Source organism: Podarcis gaigeae (assembly GCF_964106915.1).
Source record: "Podarcis gaigeae genome assembly, chromosome: 10".
NCBI lineage: Eukaryota > Metazoa > Chordata > Lepidosauria > Squamata > Lacertidae > Podarcis > Podarcis gaigeae.
Window position 1 is genome coordinate 4,801,553 of NC_139686.1, and position 26,539 is coordinate 4,828,091.

The 26,539-nt window shown below is 47.3% G+C and overlaps 1 protein-coding gene across 1 annotated transcript; it reads left to right on the plus strand.

The window, feature by feature from the left end:
* The first annotated feature begins 2,782 nt into the window (after nucleotides 1–2,782).
* On the plus strand, nucleotides 2,783–25,032 carry TSPAN33 (tetraspanin 33). Its single transcript, XM_083700914.1, has 8 exons — nucleotides 2,783–3,024; nucleotides 11,562–11,619; nucleotides 16,222–16,349; nucleotides 18,151–18,225; nucleotides 19,148–19,243; nucleotides 21,321–21,449; nucleotides 23,565–23,726; nucleotides 24,818–25,032. Exons 1-8 carry the CDS (start codon nucleotides 2,917–2,919, stop codon nucleotides 24,917–24,919), a joined length of 858 nt encoding a protein of 285 aa, XP_083557040.1. The 5' UTR covers nucleotides 2,783–2,916; the 3' UTR covers nucleotides 24,920–25,032.
* Nucleotides 25,033–26,539: the final 1,507 nt, after the last annotated feature.

Consider the following 26,539-nt stretch of genomic DNA (forward strand, 5'->3'; position numbering starts at 1 on the left):
GTATCCACTGAGTTACCCAGTTATCCAGTGCCCATCAAAGCACACACATGGGCCTCGTTCGCACAGGATGTCCGTCACACAGGACAACTGCACTTGTGAGCACACGACCTCATCTCACATGGCCTCCAACGGCCAACCAATCAGAGCCAATTCATTACAGCCTTCGTACAGCAAGCAGTGTTCTTTGCCATTATTGCTGATTGCTTTTAGCATTGTTTTTAATCATTACATTAGACGCCTCAACCGTTTTGGGGGAAGGTAAAGATAAAGGGACCCCTGACCATTAGGTCCAGTCGTGGCCGACTCTGGGGTTGCGGCGCTCATCTCGCTTTATTGGCCGAGGGAGCCGACGTACAGCTTCCGGGTCAAGTGGCCAGCTTGACTAAGCCGCTTCTGGCGAACCAGAGCAGCGCACGGAAACGCCGTTTACCTTCCCACTGGAGTGGTACCTATTTATCTACTTGCACTTTGACGTGCTTTTGAACTGCTAGGTGGGCAGGAGCAGGGACCGAGCAACGGGAACTCACCCCGTCGTGGGGATTCGAACCACCAACCTTCTGATCAACAAGCCCTAGGCTCTGTGGTTTAGACCACAGGGGGAAAGGCATGCTCTAAAACAGCCTTCGTCGCCTGGTCCCCATGAGACGTTGCGGACTACAACTCCCATCGTCCTCAGCATTGGCCAGAGCTGCTTTAGAGCATGCTGAGCACGCTGTGAGTTGTAGTTCAAAGCATCTGGTGGGCGCCTGGTTGGTGAGGACGGGTCGAAAAGGCACCTCCAAATGGTAGCATTTACGTGCTTGCTTTAAATTTCTTCACCCGCCATTTTTCCTGATATGTTGCTGTATTTATTATTTTATTATGATTATCATTTCTATTGTATGATGCTGTTGTCGCATCAATAAGCTGCTGCTGCTTCTTCGGCGGCGATCTGTCGCAGCCAAGTAAGATTGTCTTCCATAAACACGGTTTTAACAATGAGTCCGTAAGTGACTGTGGAAGCCAATTCTGGCTCCACACGTCCTTCCACATTGGGGACATAGGTTTCTGGGCGGAAGTTGATCCCGGTGTGGATTTGCCAAGCGTCCTTTCCTCTTAGCACGTTTCTCCCTTGCGTCCTGAGTTCGAGTGTCTTCAAAGCCCAGGACACCTTTGGTCAAGGCTGTTCTCCAACTGGAGCGCTCGCAGGCCAGAGTTTCCCAATTGTCAGTGTTTATACTACATTTTTTTAGATTTGCCTTGAGACAGTCTTTAAACCTCTTTTGTTGACCACCAGCATTACGCTTTCCATTTTTACGTTCGGAGTAGAGTACAGTGGTACCTCGGGTTACAGACGCTTCAGGTTACAGACTCCGCTAACCCAGAAATAGTGCTTCAGGTTAAGAACTTTGCTTCAGGATGAGAACAGAAATCGTGCAGCAGCAGCGAGAGGCCCCATTAGCTAAAGTGGTGCTTCAGGTTAAGAACAGTTTCAGGTTAAGTACGGACCTCCAGAACTAATTAAGTACTTAACCCGAGGTACCACTGCTTTGGAAGACGATCATCAGGCATCTGCACAACATGACCAGTCCAACGAAGTTGATGTTGAAGAATCATTGCTTTGACACTGGTGATCTTTGCTTCTTCCAGTACACTGGTATTAGTTCGCCTGTCTTCCCAAATGATGTGTAAAAATTTTCGGAGGCGTTGGAATCTGCTGGATTGATTGCTTCTGTCGACAGGTGTCTTTTGTACAGGTACTGTAAGGAGATGGGATCACAGGTAAGCCTCTCCCTTGCAGCAGGTGATTCTAATCTTAGCTCCTTATATACAGTGGAGATACCAGGTAGATTTGGCATCTGGCTGGTTGATAGGGGATCAAATACTTATTTCACTCATTATAATGCATCTGAAGAAGTGTGCATGCACACGAAAGCTCATACCAAGAACTGACTTAGTTGGTCTTTAAGGTGCTACTGGAAGGAATTTTGTTTTGTTTTGACTATGGCAGACCAACACGGCTACCTATCTGTAATCAATCTCTGACTTTTGTCTTTTGGGTTTCTGGGGTTTTTCCTGTTGTTATTCTGTCTCTCACAGCTACAATAAACCTACCATTAAAATTATGGACCGGTCATTTTTTCGCCAGAGGGCAAATTTAGCAGGGGATCAAATACTTTCCCCCCTGACTGTAAGTGCTCCATGTTTCACAAGCGTACAGTAAGGTTGGTAGTGCAATAGCTTTTTTTTTATTAACAAGCATTTTGGTTTCCCTGCGAATCTGATGAACCTCATTGCTAATTTCATGCTGTTCACTGCCGTTGCATATCCCTCACGCGCTTTTCACAGTGGCAGCGCAAACATTTTTGCAAATAAAAAAACCCGACACCCAACACCGTCGCCCACCCCCACGCATCTCCCCCCCCTCCATCTCTTTCCCCCTTTTCTTCCCAATGTCTCAACAAATGAAACTGATTTGTAAAAAATGATACATGGAAAAAGAAAATACAAGAGAGAGATTGCAAACACTTTTGTAAAACAAGAAAATCTTTAATAATAATAAAAAAGAAAAAAAGCCGACACCCGTGTACGCATGCGCGTCTGAACCCGCGTACCCTTGACGCGCGACCCGGGGCGCGGCCCCTTTAAGAGCCTCTCTCCGCTGGACTTTAAACAGGTGGCGCTTCGGGGAAAAACGACACACAACGTTCTAAGAACGCAGAAAGAGGCGAGTGAGCGGGAGAGAGGCCAATAGGAAGGGAGGGGGCGGCGGGCGCAGCCAATGGGCGAGGAGGGGGGCGGGGCAAACCTTGCTGGGCTGCAAAAACTGGAGCTGGTGGAATTTCGGGTTAATGATCAGCCGCCGAGCCAGGATCGGTGCGGGTCCGGCCAGGATGGCCCTGCGCGACCAGCAGCCTGGGCGATAGGGCCGCAGCCATGGCCCAGAGGCTGGTGGGGGGCTCGTCTGCCCCCCAGGGGGAAGACTTCTCCTTCGTTAGCCCCCTGGTCAAATACCTGCTCTTCTTCTTCAACATGGTTTTCTGGGTGAGCGCGGCAATGGGAGGGTTAAACTCGCACGGATCGGATCCGCTGGCCCAGCTGGTTCAGCGTTGCCTGCACTGGCTGGCAGCAGCGGTTCTGCAGGGAGGGCTTGGGTGGGGGCAATTCCCGGCTCTACTCGGGAGGTGGCGGCATTGGGATCGGGTCTAAGTTGAGCCTGGAACCATCTGCATGCAAAATGGGAGAGGGGGTCTCTGCGGCCTCCTTCGGGGCCTCTGAGGCACGTGAGGATGTGCACACACGTGTTTGTGCTGGTCCAGGGGTGGTGCGTCGAATGGAATGTGCGGGTTCCGTTTTCGCCTTTGATAGAGAGAGCACTATAATTGCTCTGTTGCTTTGCCTCCATTAAGAGTCTCGTGTGAACGCACTGTGATGCCCCTGGAGTCGGTAATAGGGGTGAAAAAGGACAATCTCATGTTCTCATGAGGTGGCCAAAGTCTTGGAGCCTCAGCTTCAGGATCTGTCCTTCCAGTGAGCACTCAGGGCTGATTTCCTTCAGAATGGAGATGTTTGATCTTCTTGCAGTCCATGGGACTCTCAAGAGTCTCCTCCAGCACCAGAATTCAAAAGCATCCATTCTTCCCCGATCAGCCTTCTTTATGGTCCAGCTCTCACTTCCATATATCACTACTGGAAAAACCATAGCTTGAACTATATGGACATTTGTTGGCAAGGTGATGTCTCTGCTTTTTAAGATGCTCTCTAGGTTTGTCATTGCTTAATTGAGATACATGCTCCTTAATTGAGATATATACTGTCATTCTGAACTTGTAATGTAATTTAATCGCCTTTATGGGGTATTCCAGCCCCCACTCCACGAGTTTTCTTGGCTCTTTTTATTCTTTAAAAAAAAAAATAGTAATAATATCTAGTGTAATTTGTTGCATTTCGCCCTTATTAGCCTCCTTGAAGCTTTGCCATCAAACTGTGATCAAATCTAAATGCCAACAAGGCACACAACCTCATCTCACATGGCCTCCAACGGCCAACCAATCAGAGGAGGCCGGTTCATTACAGCCTTCGTACAGCAAGCAGTGTTCTTTGCCATTATTGCCGATATTGCTTTTAGCATTGTTTTTAATCGTTACGTTAGGCGCCTCAACCGTTTTGGGGGAAGGTAAAGATAAAGGGACCCCTGACTGTTAGGTCCAGTCGTGGCTGACTCTGGGGTTGCAGCGCTCATCTCACTTTATTGGCCGAGGGAGCCGGTGTACAGCTTCCGGGTCATGTGGCCAGCAGGACTAAGCCGCTTCTGGCAAACCAGAGCAGCGCACGGAAACGCCATTTACCTTCTCGCCGGAGCGGTACCTATTTATCTACTTGCACTTTGATGTGCTTTCAAACTGCTAGGTTGGCAGGAGCAGGGACCGAGGAGCAGGAGCTCACCCCATTGCGGGGATTCGAACCACCGATCTTCTGATTGGTAAGTCCTAGGCTCTGTGGTTTAACCCATAGCGCCACCCGCGTCCCTGTGGCAACAAAGCAGGATATAAATCCAAAACTCACATGATGTGAAAAGGTTACTTTTGACCTTGAGTCAAACTCAGAGTAGACCCATTGGAATAAATGGACTTAAGCGGGCTTGCTCTGAGTTTGGCAGACATTGCTCAAAATGACTTCTCTACCCATTGTCATTTATTAACTTGTGTCCTGTTTAATGGCCTAAAGTGGTTTGGAATGCTAAAACCATTGACACCACACACAAAAAAGGCACAATTAAACAATTCCTTCGAAACATGAAAATGAGCACCCATAATTAAATGTGCAAAAATTTCAGCCCATTAAAACAATTAACATCTTGTTCTAATTATATACCATTTCTGAGTAACTGCATGGCGCATCACTCCAGTTTTAAAAAAATTGGGCTATGCGCTTTGCTCCAGATATCAAAAATTTGGAAGCGTTTCTCTCAAGTTGCACTTTTCAGTGCAATGCATTGCAGGGTGTTTTTTTTCTCTACAGTCTCCATTAATTCCTATTTGAGCGCAAGCTTTTCCTCGCTTTCTGCATCTCATCTTGACCTTCCAGGCCACTTTGTCCAATTAACTGTTTCCATTAGAAGGCCTCTTTATCCTGGATTGGTTTTAACTTAAATCCTTAGCTAACCAGTTCATCTGCCTCTGTATGGGGATAGGCAATTACCGAAGCGCTTGTAATTGCTCCTGGAGGCTGTAATCAGCTTTTAGGTGAGCGCGGTAATTTCGTTCAGGCTGGGGCAGCGCCTGCCGATTCCCCCTTTGCCGAAACTCTCCTCTGCTTTTATTTATTGGAATAAATTAATTTATTGGAATAAATAAATGGTCCGCTCATCCGTAGCTCGCTGGCTTTCCGGCCAGAAGGTACCCAGCACCTCCCAGTTCAAAGGCAATGGGGCAGCTGGTGATGGGAACTGAGACCACCGAGAGCTCCTGTCTGCCACATGGTATTAGCTCAGTAGCCAAAATGGCGTCCTCTAGATGGTGCGGAACTACAACTCCCATCATCCCTGCCCATTGGCAGTACTGGCTGGGGCGGATGGGAGCTGTAGTCCACAAACATCTGGCTTGAACCACGTTGCTATTTTCGCCCGTGTGCAACTACTCCTTCCATGCGCCTGTTTTACACTTTTGTTTTCCATCTTTAAATTTTTGCTTGTTGCTCGAATTGTCTGTTTTACGTACATCTTTGTTTCAGCAATTTGGGTCTCCAGTTGTTGTTGTTTTTTGGACTACAACGCCCATCATCCCTAGCTAGCAACACCAGTGGTCAGGAATAATGGGAATTGTAGTCCAGAAAAAGCAGCTGGAGACCCAGGTTGGGGAAAACACTAATATGTGTTATAAAACCATTCCATTCATTTCTGTGAGTAGATTGAGGTAGAATCCTGACAAGACAGAAGTACTGTTTTGGGGGGACAGGAGGCGGGCTGGTGTGGAGGACTCCCTGGTCCTGAATGGGGTAACTGTGCCCCTGAAGGACCAGTGCTCATTTTGGACTCACAGCTGTCCATGGAGGCATAGGTCAGTTCTGTGTCCAGGGCAGCTGTCTACCAGCTCCATCTGGTACGTGGGCTGAGACCCTCCCTGCCCGCGGACTGTCTTGCCAGAGTGGTGCATGCTCTGGTTATCTCCCACTTGGACTACTGCAATGCACTCTATGTGGGGCAACCTTTGAAGGTGACCCGGAAACTATAACTAATCCAGAATGTGGCAACCAGACTGGTGACAGGGAGCGGCCGCCGAGACCATATAACACTGGTCTTGAAAGACCTACACTGGCTCCCAGTATGTTTCCAAGCACACTTCAAAGTGTTGGTGCTGACCTTTAAAGCCCTAAACGGCCTCGGTCCAGTATACCTGAAGGAGCATCTCCACCCCCATCATTCTGCCCGGACACTGAGGTCCAGCTCCGAGGGCCTTCTGGCAGTTCCCTCCCTGCGAGAAGCCAAGTTACAGGGAACCAGGCAGAGGGTCTTCTCGGTGGTGGCGCCCGCCCTGTGGAAAACCCTCCCACCTGATGTCAAAGAGAAGAACAACTACCAGACTTTTAGAAGACATCTGAAGGCAGCCCTGTATCTGGAAGTTTTTAATGTTTGATGTATTACTGTATTTTAATACTTTGTTGGAAGCTGCCCAGAGTGGCTGGGGAAGCCCAGCCCGATGGGCGGGGTATAAATTATTATCAACAACAAGAACACCAAAAAACCGAGCCTTGTTGCCCCACAAAAAACTCCCCATACAATCCTGTGCAGGATTACTGAGAGTGTGCTGGGAACTCAGCTCTGAGTAGTGCTTACCTTTGACTTTAAGGAAGTTGCACACACCAGGAAATGAATGAAGTTTGTTTAGAACATGAAATGAGACAGTATATTCGTCCTTCTTCAGGAATGCAAGTTCTACCTGTATATCTGCAGGCAGAAAATCAAACATCACAAACACACCGTCTTAAAAGACTAAAATTGTCTTCTATCTAGTCCAACTCTTTGCAATTCAGGAATCCCAGCTGAAGACTCCATGAGAGATGGTCGTCGAACCTCTGTTTAAAATCCTCCAAGGAAGAAGAATCCGCCAGCTCCCAAGGGAATCCATTCCACTATTGAATGGCTCTTACTGTCAGAAAGTCCTTCCTGATGTTGAGTCGGAATCTCCTTTCTTGTAACTTGAAGCCACGGATTGGTCTATTCTCCATGTGCAGAAGCCCCAACTCCTAGGGGTCCAGGTCCCATTACAGCCCCACTCCCAATAAAAACAGAGGCGGTATACCTGACCTTGAAGCCTAATAATAATAATAATAATAATAATAATAATAATAATAATAATTTTATTATTTATACGCCAGAAAAACTTCCAGATACAGGGCTGCCTTCAGATGTCTTCTAAAAGTCTGGGAGTTGTTCTTCTCTTTGACATCTGATGGGAGGGCGTTCCACAGGGCAGGCGCCACCACTGAGAAGGCCCTCTTCCTGGTTCCCTGTAGCTTTGCTTCTCGCAGTGAGGGAACCGCCATGTGTAGAATGTGTCCTTTTCTTTAAAATGCATCTCTGGGTTATTGGTGGGGCCTGCCTGGTGTTTTTACATGAGTCAAATGTGTGCTTTTATTTAAATGCGTCTCTGGGTTATTTGTGGGGTGTAGGAATTTGTTCATTATTATTTTTCCAAAATATAGTCTGCCCCCCCCCAAGGTTTGAGGGACAGTGGACTGGCCCCCTGCTGAAAAAAGTTTGCTGACCCCTGTGTATGGTCGGTCTGTATGTTTTTCACCAGATCCACAGACAGAAAACTGACAGACAGAAAACTGGCGCAGGAGGCACGCACACTTAGAATGAAACGATTCCTTTTTAAAAATGTGAAAATTGCATCTGTATTTTTTTAACGTGGCAAAACTAACATCGGAAAGCGACTGTTGCAGGGGCGTGTCCAAAAAATAGCCCTACGAGAATGTGCTGTCAACGCAAGGATTTCTGCTCGCGCAGAGAAGTCCTGTCCCCCTTTCCCCCCTGCGTACCCCTTAAAATCTGTGCTAGGGCTTCTTCCAAACCTCCGGAGCAGATTTGGGGAGGGAGATCTCAATGGATGGAAGCGAGGATACTTCCTGCGCCAACTGAGTTTCATGATCATATATCACCGGGGCTTGTAGGATTTCAGCCTGGTGACGCGATACGTTTGGCAAGACCTGTAGGAGGAGGGTGAAAGTGGGGCATGTTCTTGCTGTTGTCGTTTTAAAAAATGAGGAAACGACTGATGAATGCAAAGGAAGAATGCATGGCCACAAAACTGAGGAACCGTCCACAGATTGCTAGGAAGCCCAGGCCAGAGGGTTTTCCCACATGTCTCACATTTTCTAGGTACTGAAAGCAGTTTTCTGTTTGCCTGGTTGCTTCCTCCAGGCAAAGGTCCATCCACAGAAAACCCAATTAGCGTTTGCTCCGATTCAGAGGTTAAAAACATTCTTCTCCAAGGGAAAGGGGTGGGAACAAGCGGAATTGTGGATCACCTTGGATTTGAACATGTGGCATTTATCCATCTCCGCCATATTAAGCAGTTAGTCCCTTACCTCTCTCGCCCTGATCTAGCCACAGTGATCCACACGACCATCACCTCCAGGCTTGTAAATTGCTCTACGCGGGGCTGCCCTTGAAGCTGACCCAGAAACTCCAGCGGGTGCAGAATGCTGCGGTGAGACTCCTTATGGGGTCCTCGCCGCGGGATCACGTTCATCCAGTGCTTTACCAGCTGCACTGGCTCCTGGTGGAGTACAGGGGCTGGTTTTGACCTTTAAAGCCCTATATGGCCTAGGACCCTCGTACCTACAGGACCGCCTCTCCTGGTCTGCCCCGTGGAGGACCTTAAGGCCCACAAATGACAACATTTTGGAGGTTCCAATTCGCAAGGTGGTTAGTTTGGTCTTGACTAGGGCCAGGGCCTTTTCAGTACTGGCCCCGACTTGGTGGAACTCTGTCACAAGAGACTAGGGCCCTGCGGGACTTGACATCTTTCCGCAGGGCCTGCAAGACAGAGCTGTTCCGCCTGGCCTTTGGTTTGGACTCAGTCTGACCCTTATGTTTCCCTCCCCTTATGGTCTTGACCTATGGGCTACTATTAAAATGAGGCTGCATTTTAAACTGCAATTTAACCTGTATTTTAAATTGGTCCCCCCCCCCCCATTATGTGTTTACTGTAATTTTAATGGTGTTAGCCACCCTGAGCCCAGCTCTGCCAGGGTATAAATAATTTATTATTATTATTATTGCTGCATCTTTACCTTTTTACCTGCATTTTAGCCAGAGGTAAACAGCTACCTGACATTTAGAAGACATCTGCCCTGTTTTTAAAAAATGGAAAATGGAACCATAAAAGAGGCATGTGGAATGAGTGGTTGTGCACGAGTTAAAGTAACAAAAGTCCACCAAGTTCTGTTATGCGTGACTTTAACCTGGGCTCAGCTGAATGAGAAGAAAAGGAAAGCAGTTTGTGCCAAGGGTTTTTCCTTCCTTCTCTCTTTCTCTCTCTCTCTCTCTCTCTCTCTCTCTCTCTCTCTCTCTCCATCCCTCCTTTCTTTCTTGTCCTCCTCCTCCAAAGAGAGCTCCCCCCCCCAGGTGTCAATACAATTGCAGCAGCTAATTGCAGCCACTTAAGCACAAATGCCTTCCTTTCAAATCCCACTCTTTTCAATGCCAGGAGGGGGAAAAAGTGGCTCTTGACAAATGATCCCTTTGCTGCTGCAAGGAAGGAGGAAATGGTTTCTGAAAAGGGCAGGCTGCATTTTGGGTGCCAGAGTGATGCTATTCAGCAGCTGGTACCTGGTGAGCAGGGAGGGTAGGCAAACTAAGGCCCAGGGGCTGGATGCAGCCCAATCACCTTCTAAATCTGCCTGCAGACGGTCTGGGAATCACTGTGTTTTTACATGAGTGTTGTTGTTGTTGTTTAGTCATTTAGTCATGTCCAACTCTTCGTGACCCCCTGGACCAGAGCACGCCAGGCACTCCTGTCTTCCACTGCCTCCCGCAGTTTGGTCAAACTCATGCTGGTAGCTTCGAGAACACTGTCCCACCATCTCATCCTCCGTCATCCCCTTCTCCTTGTGCCCTCCATCTTTCCCAACATCAGGGTCTTTTCCAGGGAGTCTTCTCTTCTCATGAAGTGGCCAAAGTCTTGGAGCCTCAGCTTCACGATCTGTCCTTCCAGTGAGCACTCAGGGCTGATTTCCTTCAGAATGGAGAGGTTTGATCTTCTTGCAGTCCATGGGACTCTCAAGAGTCTCCTCCAGCACCAGAATTCAAAAGCATCAATTTTTTGGCAATCAGCCTTCTTTATGGTCCAGTATATCTGAAGGAGCGTCTCCACCCCATCATTCTACCTGGACACTGAGGTCCCGCGCCAAGGGCCTTCTGGTGGTTCCCTCCCTGGGAGAGCGAAGTTACAGGGAACCAGGCAGAGGGCCTTCTCAGTAGTGGCACCCGCCCTGTGGAACGCCCTTCCATCAGATGTCAAATAGAAGAACAACTACCAGACTTTTAGAAGACATCTGAAGGCAACCCTCTTTAGGGAAGCTTTTAATGTTTGGTGCATTACTGTATTTTATTATTTTGTTAGAAGCCACCCAGAGTGGCTGGGGAAGCCCAGCCAGATGGGCGGGGTATAAATAAATTATTATTATTATTATTATTATTATTATTATTATTATTATTATTATGGTCCAGCTCTCACTTCGGCGATCAGTCTTCTTTATGGTTCAGCTCTCACTTCCATACATCACTACTGGGAAAACCATAGCTTTTACTAGACGGACCTTTGTTGGCAAGGTGAGGTCTCTGCTTTTTAAGATGCTCTCTAGGTTTGTCATTGCTTTTCTCCCAAGAAGCAGGCGTCTTTTAATTTTGTGACTGCTGTCACCATCTGCAGTGATCATGGAGCTCAAGAAAGTAAAATCTCTCACTGCCTCCATTTCTTCCCCTTCTATTCACCAGGAGTTGATGGACCCAGTGGCCATGATCTTAGTTTTTTTGATGTTGAGCTTCAGACCATATTTTGCATTCTTTTCTTACATGAGTAGAATGTGTATTTAAAATGCATCTCTGGGTTACTTGTGGGGCCTGCCTGGTGTTTTTACATGAGTAGAATGTGTGCTTTTGTTTAATAATAATAATAATATAATAATAATAATTTATTATTTATACCCCGCCCACTCTGGGCGGTTTCCAACCAAGTTTTAAAATACAATAATACATCAAACATTAAAAGCTTCCCTAAACAGGGCTGCCTTCAGATGTCTGCTAAAACTCTGGTAGTTGTTTTTCTCTTTGACATCTGGTGGAGGGCGTTCCACAGAGCGGGGGCCACCACTGAGAAGGCCTTCTGCCTGGATCCCTTTAACCTCACTTCTCGCAGTGAGAGAACCGCCAGAAGGCCCTCGGCGCTGTACCTCAATGTCCGGGCTGAATGATGGGGGTGGAGATGCTCCTTCAGGTATACTGGGATGAGGCCAAGGCTTAAGAAGACTCTGGCCTGGCACTCTTGACATTGTGGGCTTTTTTGTCTTGGCAGGTGATCTCCATGGCGATGGTGGCAGTGGGAGTCTATGCCCGCTTGATGAAGCACGCAGGTAAGGAGCACAAGCAGTGTGCCAAGCAAGGGCTGGCGGACTCGAAACTGTTAGGCCATCCTTCCTGAAGTGGGTGGCAATAAGAAACAGATGGGCAGCGGAGGTCAGCCCTTTGAGCGTGTCGATTGCTTACTTGAAACATCTTCCTTGCTTCGTTTATCAAGTTTTATTGCTCTTTTCAGTTATGATAAAATGGGCAGTTGATTTCGGTTATAATATTGATTATGATGATTGGGTTATGGACAGAAGGTTTGAGGTTCATGGCGTGCTCCACTCTAAAAGAAAAATTAATGAAAATGATGTACCGTTGGTATATCACCCCGCTTAAACTAGCAAAAATGTATAGAGTAAGGAATAAAATGTGTTGGAAATGTAAAACAAAAGACGGTGAATTTTTTCACATGTGGTGGACGTGTGAAAAAATGAAAAAATACTGGGACATGATTTATAACGAAATGGAAAAACTATTTAAATACACTTTCCCAAAGAAACCAGAAGTATTTTTGCTGGGGATAACAGGGGATGAATTAAAAAACTATTACAACTGTTCATGTTCGCAATGACCGCCGCTAGAATCCGAGTGGCTCAGAAATGGAAATCCCAAGAAATCCCAACTTTAATGGAGTGGCAGACAAAAAAGTTTGAATACATAGAATTGGTGAAATTGACTTATAAGATTCGGAACCAAAAAGAAGCAAAGTTCGAAAAGGATTGGAGTAAATTTGTTGAATATATACGGAGTAATTATAAGAATTTAAAAACTAGCAGGATTAATGTAAATCTTGTGATGTGGGTGGAGTGTAAATAAGAAACTATAAGAAAAGATTTGAGACATGAAAACCGTTGAAGGGATGGAAGGAAGTCCAGGCGCAATAAAGGCGCAGGGTAAATAAGAAGACATACAAATTTTTGAATGTAAGAGTATTTAGTTTATTTGTTGTTGTTACAAAAAAGCAATAAAAAGTATTTTGGGGGAAAAATAGTTTTATTGCTCTTTTTGCTTTTAAAGCTATTTCCTTTGTATTTCTGATTCCAAGTTGTTCCCAAATAGCCAGTTATTGGTAATAGCTATTGATTTTCTCATAGTTACCCTCTACCTGTGATCGATGAACGTTTGTGGGTGTTTAGTAAGTACAGTCGTACCTTGGATCTCTAACGCATTGGCTCCCGAGCGATTGAAACCCAGAAGTGAGTGTTCCAGTTTTTGAACTTTTTTTTGGAAGCCGAATGTCCGATGTGGCTTCCACGGCTTCTGATTGGCTGCAGGAGCTTCCTGCAGCCAATCAAAAGCCACGCTTTGGTTTCCCAATGTTTTGGAAGTCGAATGGACTTTCGGAACGGATTCCATTCGACTTCCAAGGTACGACTGTAGTACTTTTTGTCGACAAGAATGTGTGGAAATGCTCTCCTTGCAATATCTGGCCTCACTGGAACAAGTTCATCCATTTTGTCGAGTTAATTAAACTACATACTTTTAATAAGATTTTGAATCATTGTCATGTTTTCCTCAGTGGGCCATGCAAACTGCTATTCTGAATAATGCTTTTTATACCGTAGGGTAGCACTGGGGATGAGTTTATGGAACAAGCAGACAGTGGCCCAATAAGAACTGGGAACTGCTGTTTTGGGCATTTTCTGTTTTTCAATTTAATAAATTGAATAAATTGAATAACAGTTGGTTCCCCTCCACCCCCAAGAATCCCGGGAACTTTAGTTTGCTAAAGGTGCTGGATATGCTGGCTCTGTGAGGGAGTAAACTTGCTTTTTCAGCTCAGCAGAGGAGTGAAACTAGCTCACTCACGCGAGGAAAGCTGGAAAATGACCACCTTGGGATTTAAATTGTGGCTGCACCCCTGAAATTCCTCCTGCATTATTCCCAAGCGACCGGTGTTCTTGCCTCAAAAAAGCAGTCTCAAACACACAAGACGTAACCGGCTGTACGTGTGAAAAAATAAGATATACTATTCATTGTATTGAATTGCAGATTTCAACAGAAGTAGCTCATAAAGTTCAACGAAAAATGTAGAAGACCCAGTGGATCAGTTCATTCTCTCATCAATTTATGTGCAATGGTACCTTGGGTTACATACGCTTCAGGTTACATACGCTTCAGGTGAGAGACTCTGCTAACCCAGAAATAGTGATTCAGGTTAAGAACTTTGCTTCAGGATGAGAACAGAAATCGTGCTCCGACGGCGCGGCAGCAGCAGCAGCAGGAGGCCCCATTAGCTAAAGTGGTCCCTCAGGTTGAGAACAGTTTCAGGTTAAGTACAGACCTCCGGAATAAATTAAGTACTTAACCTGATGTACCACTGTATAAGGTCCATACATGTGAAAGTGTCTGTTCTACCTGTCTGTTCATAGAGTCCAGCAATCCACACGAAAGTTTGTTGCAGTTCCACAGAATCCTTTCACAGAGTCTAAGAGAAGGATTTCCGGAATATTAGCCTTGTTTCGCCATCCTAGGCTTCATCAGTAGTACAAACTCATACAGTGGTGCCTCGCAAGACGAAATAAATCCGTTCTGCGAGTTTCTTCGTCTTGCGGATTGTTCGTCTTGTGAAGCACGGATGCACCCTGGTACTGTATTATGAACATTATTACAGTACTCCTTTTATAATGGGATAGCGGGCAAAGCACAAAGCGGGTCGCTCCCCAGCAGGAGGAGTTTCCCCAGCCTGGAGGATCTGTTGCCAGGAAGAGGCAAAGACACCCCCTCCCACCTCCCCACGAAAACAGCCCCCCTTCCTCTGTCACCAAGCCTTGCCGCGTCTTCGCTCCCCCAAACCGCGTCCCACATCAAAGCCCCAGCCCGCTCCTCTCCCTCTCTCTCCACGAGGTGCCAAAGGAAGTTCGAGCCCAGGAATCGAGGGCGGACGCACGAAGCGCCCGGTGCGGACTCTCCCTTGCTCCCCCCGTTACCTTGCGCCACGCCGCCGGGCTCCCCGCAGACTCGGCAGCTGCTCCCGGCTTCTTCCCACCCCCGCAAAGGCGCCTTCGCGGCGGCCCAAGCGCAGTGGATGCCTCCTCCTCCTTGGTCCCCCTCCTCCTGCCTTCGCGCAGTTAGGGCAAAATGGAGCAGCCACGTGGGGAGGGGGAGAGAGAAAGAGGCAGAGGTGGCGGCGGCGCAGAGACCCAGCCAGATCCGCTGGATCCCAGCCCACCTGCCTCCTCTGTGCCCTCTCCAGAAGAGGATCCCTCTGGAAAAGGCAGGTCGCTCCCTGCCTCGCTCCCTGCCAGCCCAGTTCCTGCTTCAAAAGGAAACAAACTCGCAAGACGTTTCGTCTTGCGAAGCAAGCCCACAGGGAAAATCGTCTTACGAAGCACCTCAAAAAACGAAAAACTCTTTCGTCTTGCGAGTTTTTCGTCTTCCGAGGCATTCGTCTTGCGAGGTACCACTGTATATGATATCACAGGACAACGGATTTTATAGCATAGTAGTAGCTACTACTACTACAGTGCTACCTCTGGATGCGAACAGGATCCGTTCCGGAGCCCCATTCGCATCCTAAAAGGAACGCAAGACGCGGCTGTGCGTGCGCGGGTCGTGTTTCGCCGCTTCCACGCATGCGCGTGACGTCATTTTGAGTGCGCAGGCGCAGGCGGCGAAACCCGGAAGTAACACGTTCCGTTACTTCCGGGTCACCGCAGAGCGCAACCCGAAAATGCTCAGCCTGAAGTGTATTCATCCCGAGGTATGACTGGACTGTGAAAGGATCCACTGGGTCTTCTACTTTTTTCGTTTATGAGAACCTTTTACAAAGTATTTAAAGAAGCAACAAAGTGAACTGGACTCCTTGGCAGGTTTTGAATAAAAAGTCACAATTTTTTTTATTGATAATAATTAGTGAGATAAATTAAGGACTTATACAATTCTGCAACATGCAGAGAATAGCATTTATAGAGAAACCAGAGAATGGAACTGAGGGAAGTCGCAGGGGGGCGGGTTGTTTATGGGGGGGGGAATGAGGGAAAAATTAAGGATGATATGTTTTAAGATACAGTGGTACCTCGGGTTAAGTATTCGTTCCGGAGGTCTGTACTTAACCTGAAACTGTTCTTAACCTGAAGCACCACTTTAGCTAATGGGGCCTCCTGCTGCTGCCACGCCGCCAGAGCACGATTTCTGTTCTCATCCTGAAGCAAAGTTCTTAACCTGAAGCACTATTTCTGGGTTAGTGGAGTCTGTACCCTGAAGCGTATGTAACCCGGGGTACCACTGTAATATGTTTTGTTGAATTACTTAATAAAAAAAGTTATATATATATATATATATAAAATCTACAACACAATGAATAGTATATTTTATTTTTCCAAACGTACAGCCAATTACGTCTTGTGTGTTTATTGAATATGGTTCACGTAACCAGAGGTTTCTTGTTGTTTTGCTCATAAAAGCAGACAGCTGCCTTTTGGCCATCCCCACCTTTAAATGAAAAGAAGCATAAAACACTGTTCTTGAGGACAAGGGACACCTTAGGGTCATCTAGTCCAACCCGCTGCAACAGATAGGTGCGCTTAGCCATAGCTAGCAGGGAGAAGCTGTTGGGACGGGACAGTAATCCCTGCGTTTGACTCCCTGCTCTTCCTTTCCCGCTGCAGAAGCAGCCATGGCTTGCCTCGCCGTGGACCCGGCCATCCTGCTGATCGTCGTCGGCATCCTGATGTTTTTCATCACCTTCTGCGGCTGCATCGGATCCCTGCGGGAGAACATCTGCTTGCTTCAGACGGTGAGAACCCCTTGGCGTCGTCCTGGGCAAAGGCAGGGTAGCGCTGGCATCAGACACTTCCTGGTCATCCTTAAGCAAAGGGAGCCCTTGCCACTGGAAGAGTGCGCTTGGATTATATACCGTATTTTTCGCTCTATAGGGCGCACCTGACCATAGGGTGCACCAAGTTTTCAGAGGGGGAAATCAAGGGGGGGGAAATATGATTTCCCCCCCCCCAGCTCTGGGTGCAGCGGACAGGCTGCAGGCAGCCTGTGAGCTTCTCCCAGACCTTCTCCCTGCTTTGGCAGGAGGTGGGGGAATTCCCCCATCTCCCGCAAAAGCCCACAGGAGGGAGAAGGAACTGACTCGGCCAGTCAGTCCCTTCTCCCTCCTTGGGGAAAAGCCCCCAAGAGCGGCGTACTCTTTAAAGGCTGCGCGGCTCCTGCGGGCTTTTCTACGAGGTGGGGGAATTCCCCCACCATGTAGAAAAGCCTGCAGGAGCCTCGCAGCCTTTAAAGAGCGCATGGCTTTTGCAGGAGGTGGGGGAATTCCCCCATCTCCCGCAAAAGCCCACAGGAGCCGTGCACCCTTTAAAGAGCGTGCAGCTCCTGTGGGCTTTTCGACCGAGCTTGTTGGGCTGGCGGTGGGGGGAAGCGCTGCTTTCCCCCACCGCCAGCCTCAAAGAGCAGACTCTCCTGGTTTCAGTGAAAGCAACGCGAAGCCTCCGGAGCGCAGGCTTCGGAGACTTCACATTGCTATCGCTGAAGCCAGGGAGCTTGCATTCGCTCCATAGGACGCACACACATTTCCCCTTCATTTTTGGAGGGGAAAAAGTGCGTCCTATAGAGCGAAAAATACGGTAATAATAATAAAATTTTATTATTTGTACCCCGCCCATCTGGCTGGGTTTCCCCAGCCACTCTGGGCAGCTCCCAACAGAATATTAAAAACACCACATAACATCAAACATTTTAAACTTCCCTAAGCAGGGCTGCCTTCAGATGTCTTCTAATGTCATGTAGTTGTTTATTTCCTTGACATCTGGTGGGAGGGTGTTCCACAGGGCGGGTGCCACCACCAAGAAGGCCCTCTGCCTGGTTCCCTGTGGTTTTTTTGGCCGTCATGGTTAATATGGACGGGTCTCCCACAATGGTTGTTCCCCAACCCCAATTGCTTGCTGCAAAATGTCCCCTGACAGGGGTCCAGGATTAATAATAACAATAACAATAATAATATAATTTTATTTATATCCTGCCCTCCGCAGCCGAAGCCAGGCTCAGAGCGGCTAACAACAGTAAAAATAACGCAGTTTACATAAAATCATAATCATTTAATTGAAATACATTTTAAAACCAGAGATATTTACATTTTTATAACATGCAGAGGATAATATGTGTTAATAAATCAGAAAGAGGAACTGAGGGACGTCGTAGGGGGGATGGAGGGGTATCAGGGGGAGATGGGAGGGGTGAAATGGGGGGAAATACATTGTTGGAATAATTTGATATGTGAAAATAATCAATAAAAATTAAAAAAACAAAACAAAACAATAAAAGATCAAATATTAAAAGCTTCCCTAAGCAGGGCTGCCTTCAGATGTAGTCTAAAAGTTTGGTAGTTATTTTTCTCTTTGACATCTGGTGGGAGGGCATTCCACAGGGCGGGTGCCACCACTGAGAAGGCCCTCTGCCTGGTTCCCTGTAACCTTGCTTCTCGCAGGGAGGGAACCGCCAGAAGGCCCTTGGATCTGGCCCCACCCCCTTGAGCATTAACCTGCCATTGGCTCTGTGACCCTTCACTTATGAGATTCTCTCCCCTGCAGTTCTCTATCTGCCTGACGGTCATCTTCCTGTTGCAGCTGGCCTCGGGCGTCCTGGGGTTCGTCTTCTCCGACAAGGTACAGAGGCGATTGTTCTGGGTAGGGGAGAGTGGAAAGGTGGCTTGGAAGGTTTTGCGTGGCACTGAAGTTTATTATTACAGTGGTGCCTCGCAAGACGAAATTAATCCGTTCCGTGAGGCTCTTCGTATAGCGGTTTTTTCGTCTTGCGAAGCAAGCCCATTGACAGCTTAGCGGATTAGCGGCTATTAGCGGTTTAGCGGCTTTTAGCGATCAGCTGTTTAGCAGCTTATCAGCGGATCAGCTGATAAGCGGCTTAGCGGCTTAGGAAAAGGGGGGGAAGGGGGGAAAAACCCGAAGGAACTCGCAAGACTTTTTCGTCTTGCGAAGCAACCCCATAGGGAAATTCGTTTTGCGAAGCGCCTCCAAAACGGAAAACCCTTTCGTCTAGCGGGTTTTCTGTCTTGCGAGGCGTTCGTCTTGCGGGGCACCACTGTATTATTATTATTATTATTATTATTATTATTAAGGCAGTGTTGTTCCCTGGAATGTCCCTAAGCTGCTCCTTTGGAGATGGGTGTTCAGGGAGTGGGGAACGGGACTTGACATGTTCAGGGTTAGAATTAAAAACAGTGGTACAGTCATACCTCGGGTTACAGAAACTTCAGGTTGCGTTTTTTCGTGTTAAAGGTAAAGATAAAGGGACCCCTGACCATTAGGTCCAGTCATGGCCGACTCTGGGGTTGCGGCGCTCATCTCGCTTTATTGGCCGAGGGAGCCGGCGTACAGCTTCCGGGCCATGTGGCCAGCAGGACTAAGCCGCTTCTGGCGAACCAGAGCAGCGCATGGAAACGCCGTTTACCTTCCCTCCGGAGTGGTACCTAGTTATCTACTTGCACTTTGATGTGCTTTCGAACTGCTAAGTTGGCAGGAGCAGGGACAGAGCAACTCCCTAAATAGCCTTGTTCCGATTTCCTTACAGGCTCGCGGGAAGGTGAGCGAGATTGTCAACAACGCCATTGTGCATTATCGGGACGACTTGGACCTCCAGAACCTCATTGACTTTGGCCAGAAAGAGGTGAGTTTTGGTTTATAAACTGCAAGTCCTTCCCTTGCTTCCAGATGGTTGCAAGTTGTGGTTGCACGCAGTGCTGGATTTATGTATAAGCTAAAGAAGCTATATCTTAGGGCCCCACTCTCTTGGGGCCCCCCAAAAATTGTAAAGGAAAAAAAAACTGGATGTACATTTCCAAAATATAAGATAAAAAACCAAATACGATAAAACCTACGTACAGCAACAGTGTTGTGTAGGCTCCTATGATGTAAGTCATGGGCCCCGCCTGCTAGCCTTCTGCCTGAAATATCCCTGGTTTGCTATTATTATTTCATGTTATAGCAAGTTTCTAGAGACTAGATTATGGGTCTTTGTAAATTGTGTTTCTAAAGGAACTTTTGCTATTGCCAAATGCCCATGTGTTTGCATTATTAAGTTTGTTATGAATAAAAAACTGTTTTAAGTTAGAGCTTAATAATTATTTCACTATTAATATACTTCTTAATTGTATCTCACTGTTAATATATTTATTGTTAATTGTATTTCAGTTCAACAATTACTTTGATAAAATGCATATTTTGTTATGTGCAAATGACTTTCGATACATATTAGGTCCATAAATCACCATCTAGCATATATTCCACACAAAAAAACAGTGATAATTTGTTGTTGACAAAGGACAGCTGGACATATCAAGGGCCCCATTACCTTCAGTAGCTGAAGGCTGCATCAAATCCAGTTCTGGCCCTGGTTGCACATCTCCTGTCCCAGGGCCCTAGCACTGCAAAGTAGGTTTTCAGGACTGACCTATCCTGAAAATGTGCTTTTCAAATGTGTGGGGCCCCTTATTATGCGTGTGGCACTGATTGGCTGGCCTCCGTGACATCACAGAAGTGCGCAGGAAAGCAGCTCAGTTCTTGAAAGAAATGTATGTCAAAATAAAAGCAATTCCTGAGCAAAATGGCTCCAAATTCCCCGCGCTCAGTTTTTTCACGGGAGGCACCTCAAACCTTTAATGAGTCCTCTTCTACTCTTCTATTTTATTTTAAAAATTAAATTTGCATGCTGCCTTTCCAACTGTAGATTATGGTTCACAACATAGAGAAGCAAGATACAAAAAAAACCCGCTAGCGGCCAAGCTTTTAATAATGAGAAGCAATGGAATAACTTGAGAGAATAACTTACTGAGCAAGTGGGTACTTTGGAAGATGTGGAAACATTGAATGATAAAATAACATGGGCCCAACACACAAGAGCTCCTTTGCAATCGAATGCCACAGTTTTATTATTTGCATGACTAAAAATGCGCACAGAGGACTCTACACACTACAGTGATACCTTGGTTCTCAAATGCCTTAGTTCCCAAACGCCTTGGTCCCAAACTCCGAAAACCCGGAAGTAAGTGTTTTGGTTTTTGAACGTTTCTCGGAAGCCGAACGTCTGAAGCGGCTGTTGGCTATTATTTCCGGGGCGCCTGCACCAATCAGAAGTTGCACCTTGGTTTTTGAACATTATGGAATTCAAACAGACTTCCAGAATGGATTCAGTTTGGCGCTTTTGCTATTTATTTTGCATTTTTGTGACTTTTTCGGTTAATTTGTTTATTTCTTTTTGTGACTGTGTGAAACCCAGTTCAGTTACAGACTGATTGATTTTGTGGTTGCGGAAATGGATAAAAGCCCCCCCCCCCATCCAAACAGTGACTACCATCAGTCTGGAACGGATTAATCCATTTTGCATGACTTTCTATGGGAAAGCGTGCCTTGGTTTTGGAACGCTTTGGTTTTGGAACGGACTTCCGGAACGGATTAAGTTTGAGAACCAAGATACCACTGTACAGAACTTTTTGGTTACCCTAACGTAAAACTGTTCTGTTGCCCTCTGCACAAAAAGATAAGAACTGTTATTTGGCTGTTGCTTTGTATGTATTGCCTAAACACCAGCTTCTGCGATTGGGTGGGATGTTTTGCTATATATCTATATGAAAGATTTCAAAATATTTTATGTTTGAAAAGGGAAGGGGAAGCGTTGGGGACCCTTTCTGAGACCTGCTTCCGTCCAGCTCCTCTGCCTTAACTCCTTCTCTTCCTTCCCTTTGCAGTTCAGCTGCTGTGGTGGCATCTCCTATAAAGACTGGTCCCAAAACCTGTATTTCAACTGCACGGCCCACAACCCCAGCTGGGAACGCTGCTCTGTGCCTTATTCCTGTTGCCTGCAAACTGACGACCAGGTAAATCGTAGAGCCACACATCCGATCCATTTGGAAACACGGTAGAAAGCGAATCTTCAGAAGCAGAAGGAATATACCACCACCACTACTACTACTATTGGGACGCGGGTGGCGCTGTGGGTTAAACCACAGAGCCTAGGACTTGCCGATCAGAAGGTCGGCGGTTCGAATCCCCGTGACGGAGTGAGCTCCTGTTGCTCGGTCCCTGCTCCTGCCAACCTAGCAGTTCGAAAGAAGGTCAAAGTGCAAGTAGATAAATAGGTACCACTCCGGCGGGAAGGTAAACGGCGTTTCCGTGTGCTGCTCTGGTTTGCAAGAAGCGGCTTAGTCATGCTGGCCACATGACCCGGAAGCTGTACGCCGGCTCCCCCTGCCAGTAAAGCGAGATGAGCGCCACAACCCCAGAGTCGGTCACGACTGGACCTAATGGTCAGGGGTCCCTTTATCTTTTACTGCTACTACTACTAATAACAATAATGATAATAATTTATCTGGCGGTTCCCTCCCTGCTAGAAGTGAGGTTACAGGGAACCAGGCAGAGGGCCTTCTCGGTGGTGGCCCCTGCCCTGTGGAACGCCCTTCCATCAGATGTCAACGAATTAAACAAGTACCTGACTTTTAGAAGACATCTGAAGGCAGCCCTCTTTAGGGAAGTTTTTAATGTTTGGTGTTGTATCGTCTTTTTAATATTCTGTTGGAAGCCGCCCAGAGTGGCTGTGGAAACCCAGCCAGATGGGCAGGGTGTAAATAAATTATTATTACCATCATCATCATCATCATCAAAATCATTTGGCTTTGACTAATTGGATTAGACTTTGACTAATTTTCCTGTTCATTCAAAGTCTTCCAATGTCCTATGTCATCTGTATACAAAACAATTCAAGACTAATCATAAATGCTATGCCTAGCGGCTTTTCTTTTCATGCATACAACGACCACGACAGATTCTAACAGTTTATTCTTTTCACTGTTCTGGACAGTACCTAAAAGCAGCTAGTTCTGTACTGTACAAGGCAGGGACAGGCCCTTTTAGTTCAGCTAGGCCAGTGACGCAAAAGAAAACGGAATCGTCAAACGATACATTTTTTGTTGTTGTTTAGTCGTGTCCGACTCTTCATGACATGACCCCCTGGACCAGAGCACCGCAGGCACTCCTATCTTCCACGGCCTCCTGCAGTTTGGTCAAACTCTTGCTGGTAGCTTCGAGAACACTGTCCCACCATCTCGTCCTCTGTCGTCCCCTTCTCCTTGTGCCCTCCATCTTTCCCAACATCAGGGTCTTTTCCAGGGAGTCTTCTCTTCTCCTAAGGTGGCCAAAGTCTTGGAGCCTCAGCTTCAGGATCTGTCCTTCCAGTGAGCACTCAGGGCTGATTTCCTTCAGAATGGAGAGGTTTGATCTTCTTGCCGTCCATGGGACTCTCAAGAGCCTCCTCCAGCACCAGAATTCAAAAGCATCAATTTTTTGGCAATCAGCCTTCTTTATGGTCCAGTATATCTGAAGGAGCGTCTCCACCCCATCATTCTACCTGGACACTGAGGTCCCGCGCCAAGGGCCTTCTGGTGGTTCCCTCCCTGGGAGAGTGAAGTTACAGGGAACCAGGCAGAGGGCCTTCTCAGTAGTGGCACCCGCCCTGTGGAACGCCCTTCCATCAGATGTCAAATAGAAGAACAACTACCAGACTTTTAGAAGACATCTGAAGGCAACCCTCTTTAGGGAAGCTTTTAATGTTTGATGCATTACTGTATTTTATTATTTTGTTAGAAGCCACCCAGAGTGGCTGGGGAAGCCCAGCCAGATGGGCGGGGTATAAAGAATAAATTATTATTATTATTATTATTATTATTATTATTATTATTATTATTATTATTATGGTCCAGCTCTCACTTCCACACATCACTACTAGGAAAACCATAGCTTTAACTATATGGGCCTTTGTTATCAAGGTGATGTCTCTGCTCTTTTTAAGATGCTCTCTAGGTTTGTCATTGATTTTCTCCCAAGAAGCAGGCGTCTTTTAATTTTGTTTTAATTAAATGTAAATTAAATTAAATTAAATTAAATTCATTTTAATTTTTGAAGTTATGATTTTCTCCAACACGCTTCTTCCCTTGCAGTCGGTCATCAACACTATGTGTGGCCAAGGGATGCAGGCTTTCAACTACCTGGAGGCCAGCGAGTTCATCTATACCAACGGCTGCATTGACAAGCTGGTGAACTGGATCCACAGCAACCTCTTCCTCCTGGGCGGAGTAGCGCTGGGATTGGCCATTCCCCAGGTAATCATCTTGCCCCCTCGTCATGGGTGTCGTTTCAGAGTGACCCAGGGGGCCCCTGGACCCTACAGTCTGCAGGCAACGCTTGGGAGCTGCTTCCACCATGGTGGGGCACCAGTTGGCATTGCCCCATGGCAGGGCCTTTTCGGTGGTGGCTCCCTGTCTGCAGAATGCCCTCCATTTGCCAGGTGCATCTGCCTCCCTCTTTGTTGGCTTTCAGGAAGAACCTAGCACATTCCTCTTGGGTGGTTGAAAGTCCCTGGTCCTGGCAACCCTGAAATCCAAGACCACGCGTGGAATACTGTGTACAGTTCTGGTTGCCTCGTCTCAAGTTGGATATCGTAGATTTGGAAAAGGTTCAGAAAGGGGCATCCCACGTGGTTGAGGGGGTGGGGGAAGGTTCTTTTTAGTTTCCCAAACTCTCATCTCCAGCTGTCTTCAGACTACAATTACCATCATCCCTGACCACTGGCCCTGCTAGCTAGGGATGATGGAAGCATAGCTGTCAGCTGTCCTTTATTTGGCGGGACACTCCCTTATCCCAGCGCCGTGTCCCGCTGCTGTCCCTTATTGATGATGTCCCTTAAATTTCCTGGGTTTCAAAGGAAGCAGCTCCTCTCCCTCCCTCCCTGCCGGACAGGGAGAAGGGAGGCTCCAACTGGGTTGCTTCGCTGCGTTGCTCACCCAATAAGGAGTCTTAAGAACGACTGGGGGTGTTTCCTTCCCCCCAAACTAGGTGCGTCCTATCGACTGATGCATCCTATAGAGCGAAAAATACAGTAATCTTTTATCTATACTGGATGTATTCAATTTGGCCCAGAGCCTTACTCGTAAAATTGAATCAAATCAATGAAGGCTGCATATAAGACCCCACGGGTTTTCTTGGCGTATTTATCGATAAGATGTGCTAAGACGAAACAGTGATCGATGGTAGATCTGCCTTGCCTAAATCCAGCTGGCTCCTCCGCCAAGATAGTCTCAGCATCCATCCAACTAGTTAATTTGACATAGAGGAGTTTTGTCCGTTTAAAGCCGTCTCCCTTTTTGCCGCGCTCACTGTCCTGTTCCGTCTGTCTTTTGTTTCCCTCTTGCAGCTGGTCGGGATCCTGCTCTCCCAGGTCCTTGTCAACCAGATCAGAGACCAGATTAAGCTTCTGCTCTACAACCAGCAACACCGAGCTGACCTTTGGTACTGAAAGGACTTCCTTGCAGGGAAATAAGAAACAAGAAAAGTATTATTTGTGGCCTTCCCTATGACCAAACCCGTGCCCGTCTCCCTGGGATCCAAGATGCGCCCAAGGGAAGTGACCTCATTCCCCGTGCCCGTCTCCCTGGGATCCAAGATGGCGCCCACAGGAAGTGACCTCATTCCCGGTGCCCGTCTCCCTGGGATCCAAGATGGCGCCCACAGGAAGTGACCTCATTCCACCGGGCTGGATTGCCTGAGGCATTCCGGGCGGCTCTTTTGAAGGCAGCTCCTTCCTGCAAGGAATATATTGAAGGAACCTTGTTAACCCTAGAAGACAAATAAGCACCTCCCAGCTTTGAAACTCTGCAGGAAGCTTGAAAACATGCTCTTCCCCTCCAAGATGCGAAGGTTTTTTATTTCTTTTAAAGAGTTCCAGCAGAGGACAGGAAGGTAAAGAGTCGGTGCTGTCAGCGAATCTCCACCTGCATTTTCCATCTCATGGCTTGAGATGGGAGCCGCTGGATTTGAACTCTGGGCCGGAGCTGGCCAAGGTTCTTGGCTACTTCGTTGGGGTGCAAAGATGGGGCAGGCAGGTTGGGGCGTTGACCAAGGGCCTACTTGCCTCCTGCTCCCTCCAACTGGGGAGGAAAGGTGCCTTCTCGAACCCTCAACCTGTCCTTGCCAACGGTGTGCCAACTTTGTAATATATCCGGTATGTGTTCCTGCCCCCACCAACTCCCTGGTTTAACTTTGTTAAAGGGAACAGGAGACAGGCAGGACCAAAGCATCTTTGGGAGGTGGGGTGCCCTCACTGTGATCGAGCCCCCTGGTGCTTGTGAAAAGCAGAACCCTTTTTGCCCCGACCCGGAAAAATGAGAAGCATTCGCTGTCTCGATAAGGTCCCGTAAAGGTAAAGGGACCCCTGACCATTAGGTCCAGTCGTGGCCGACTCTGGGGTTGCGGCGCTCATCTCGCTTTACTGGCCGAGGGAGCCGGCGTACAGCTTCCGGGTCATGTGACCAGCATGACCATGCCGCTTCTGGCGAACCAGAGCAGCGCATGGAAATGCCGTTTACCTTCCCGCCGGAGCGGTACCTATTTATCTACTTGCACTTTAAGGTGCTTTCGAACTGCTAGGTTGGCAGGAGCAGGGACCGAGCAACAGGAGCTCACCCTGTCGTGGGGATTCAAACCGCCAACCATCCAATTGACAAGCCCTAGGTTCAGTGATTTAGAGCACAGTGTGCTTTAAGATGCTAACATCTGCAAAAGTCTGTTGTATATGGGTAAATTGCCTTGCAAAACTGTGTTGACTGGTTGATGGTAAAGGTAAGGGGACCCCTGACCATTAGGTCCATTTGTGGCCGACTCTGGGGTTGCGGCGCTCATCTCGCTTTACTGGCCGAGGGAGCCGGAGTACAGCTTCCGGGTCATGTGATACCTGAAGAAGAAGTGTGCATGCACACGAAAGCTCATACCAAGAACTGACTTAGTTGGTCTTTAAGGTGCTACTGGAAGGATTTTTTTTTGTTTTGACTATGGCAGACCAACACGGCTACCTATCTGTAATTGCCATATATGTGTGTGTGTGTGTGTGTGTGTGTGTGTGTGTGTATATATATTCTCT

What these genes read in the sequence shown, in the direction of transcription:
- TSPAN33 (XM_083700914.1), top strand. Translation starts at nt 2,917, where the DNA reads ATGGCCCAGAGGCTGGTGGGGGGCTCGTCTGCCCCCCAGGGGGAAGAC. An exon ending in TCTTCAACATGGTTTTCTGG is followed by an intron (nt 3,025 to 11,561) that starts GTGAGCGCGGCA and finishes TTGTCTTGGCAG; the next exon opens with GTGATCTCCATGGCGATGGT. An exon ending in TGGGATTGGCCATTCCCCAG is followed by an intron (nt 23,727 to 24,817) that starts GTAATCATCTTG and finishes TCCCTCTTGCAG; the next exon opens with CTGGTCGGGATCCTGCTCTC.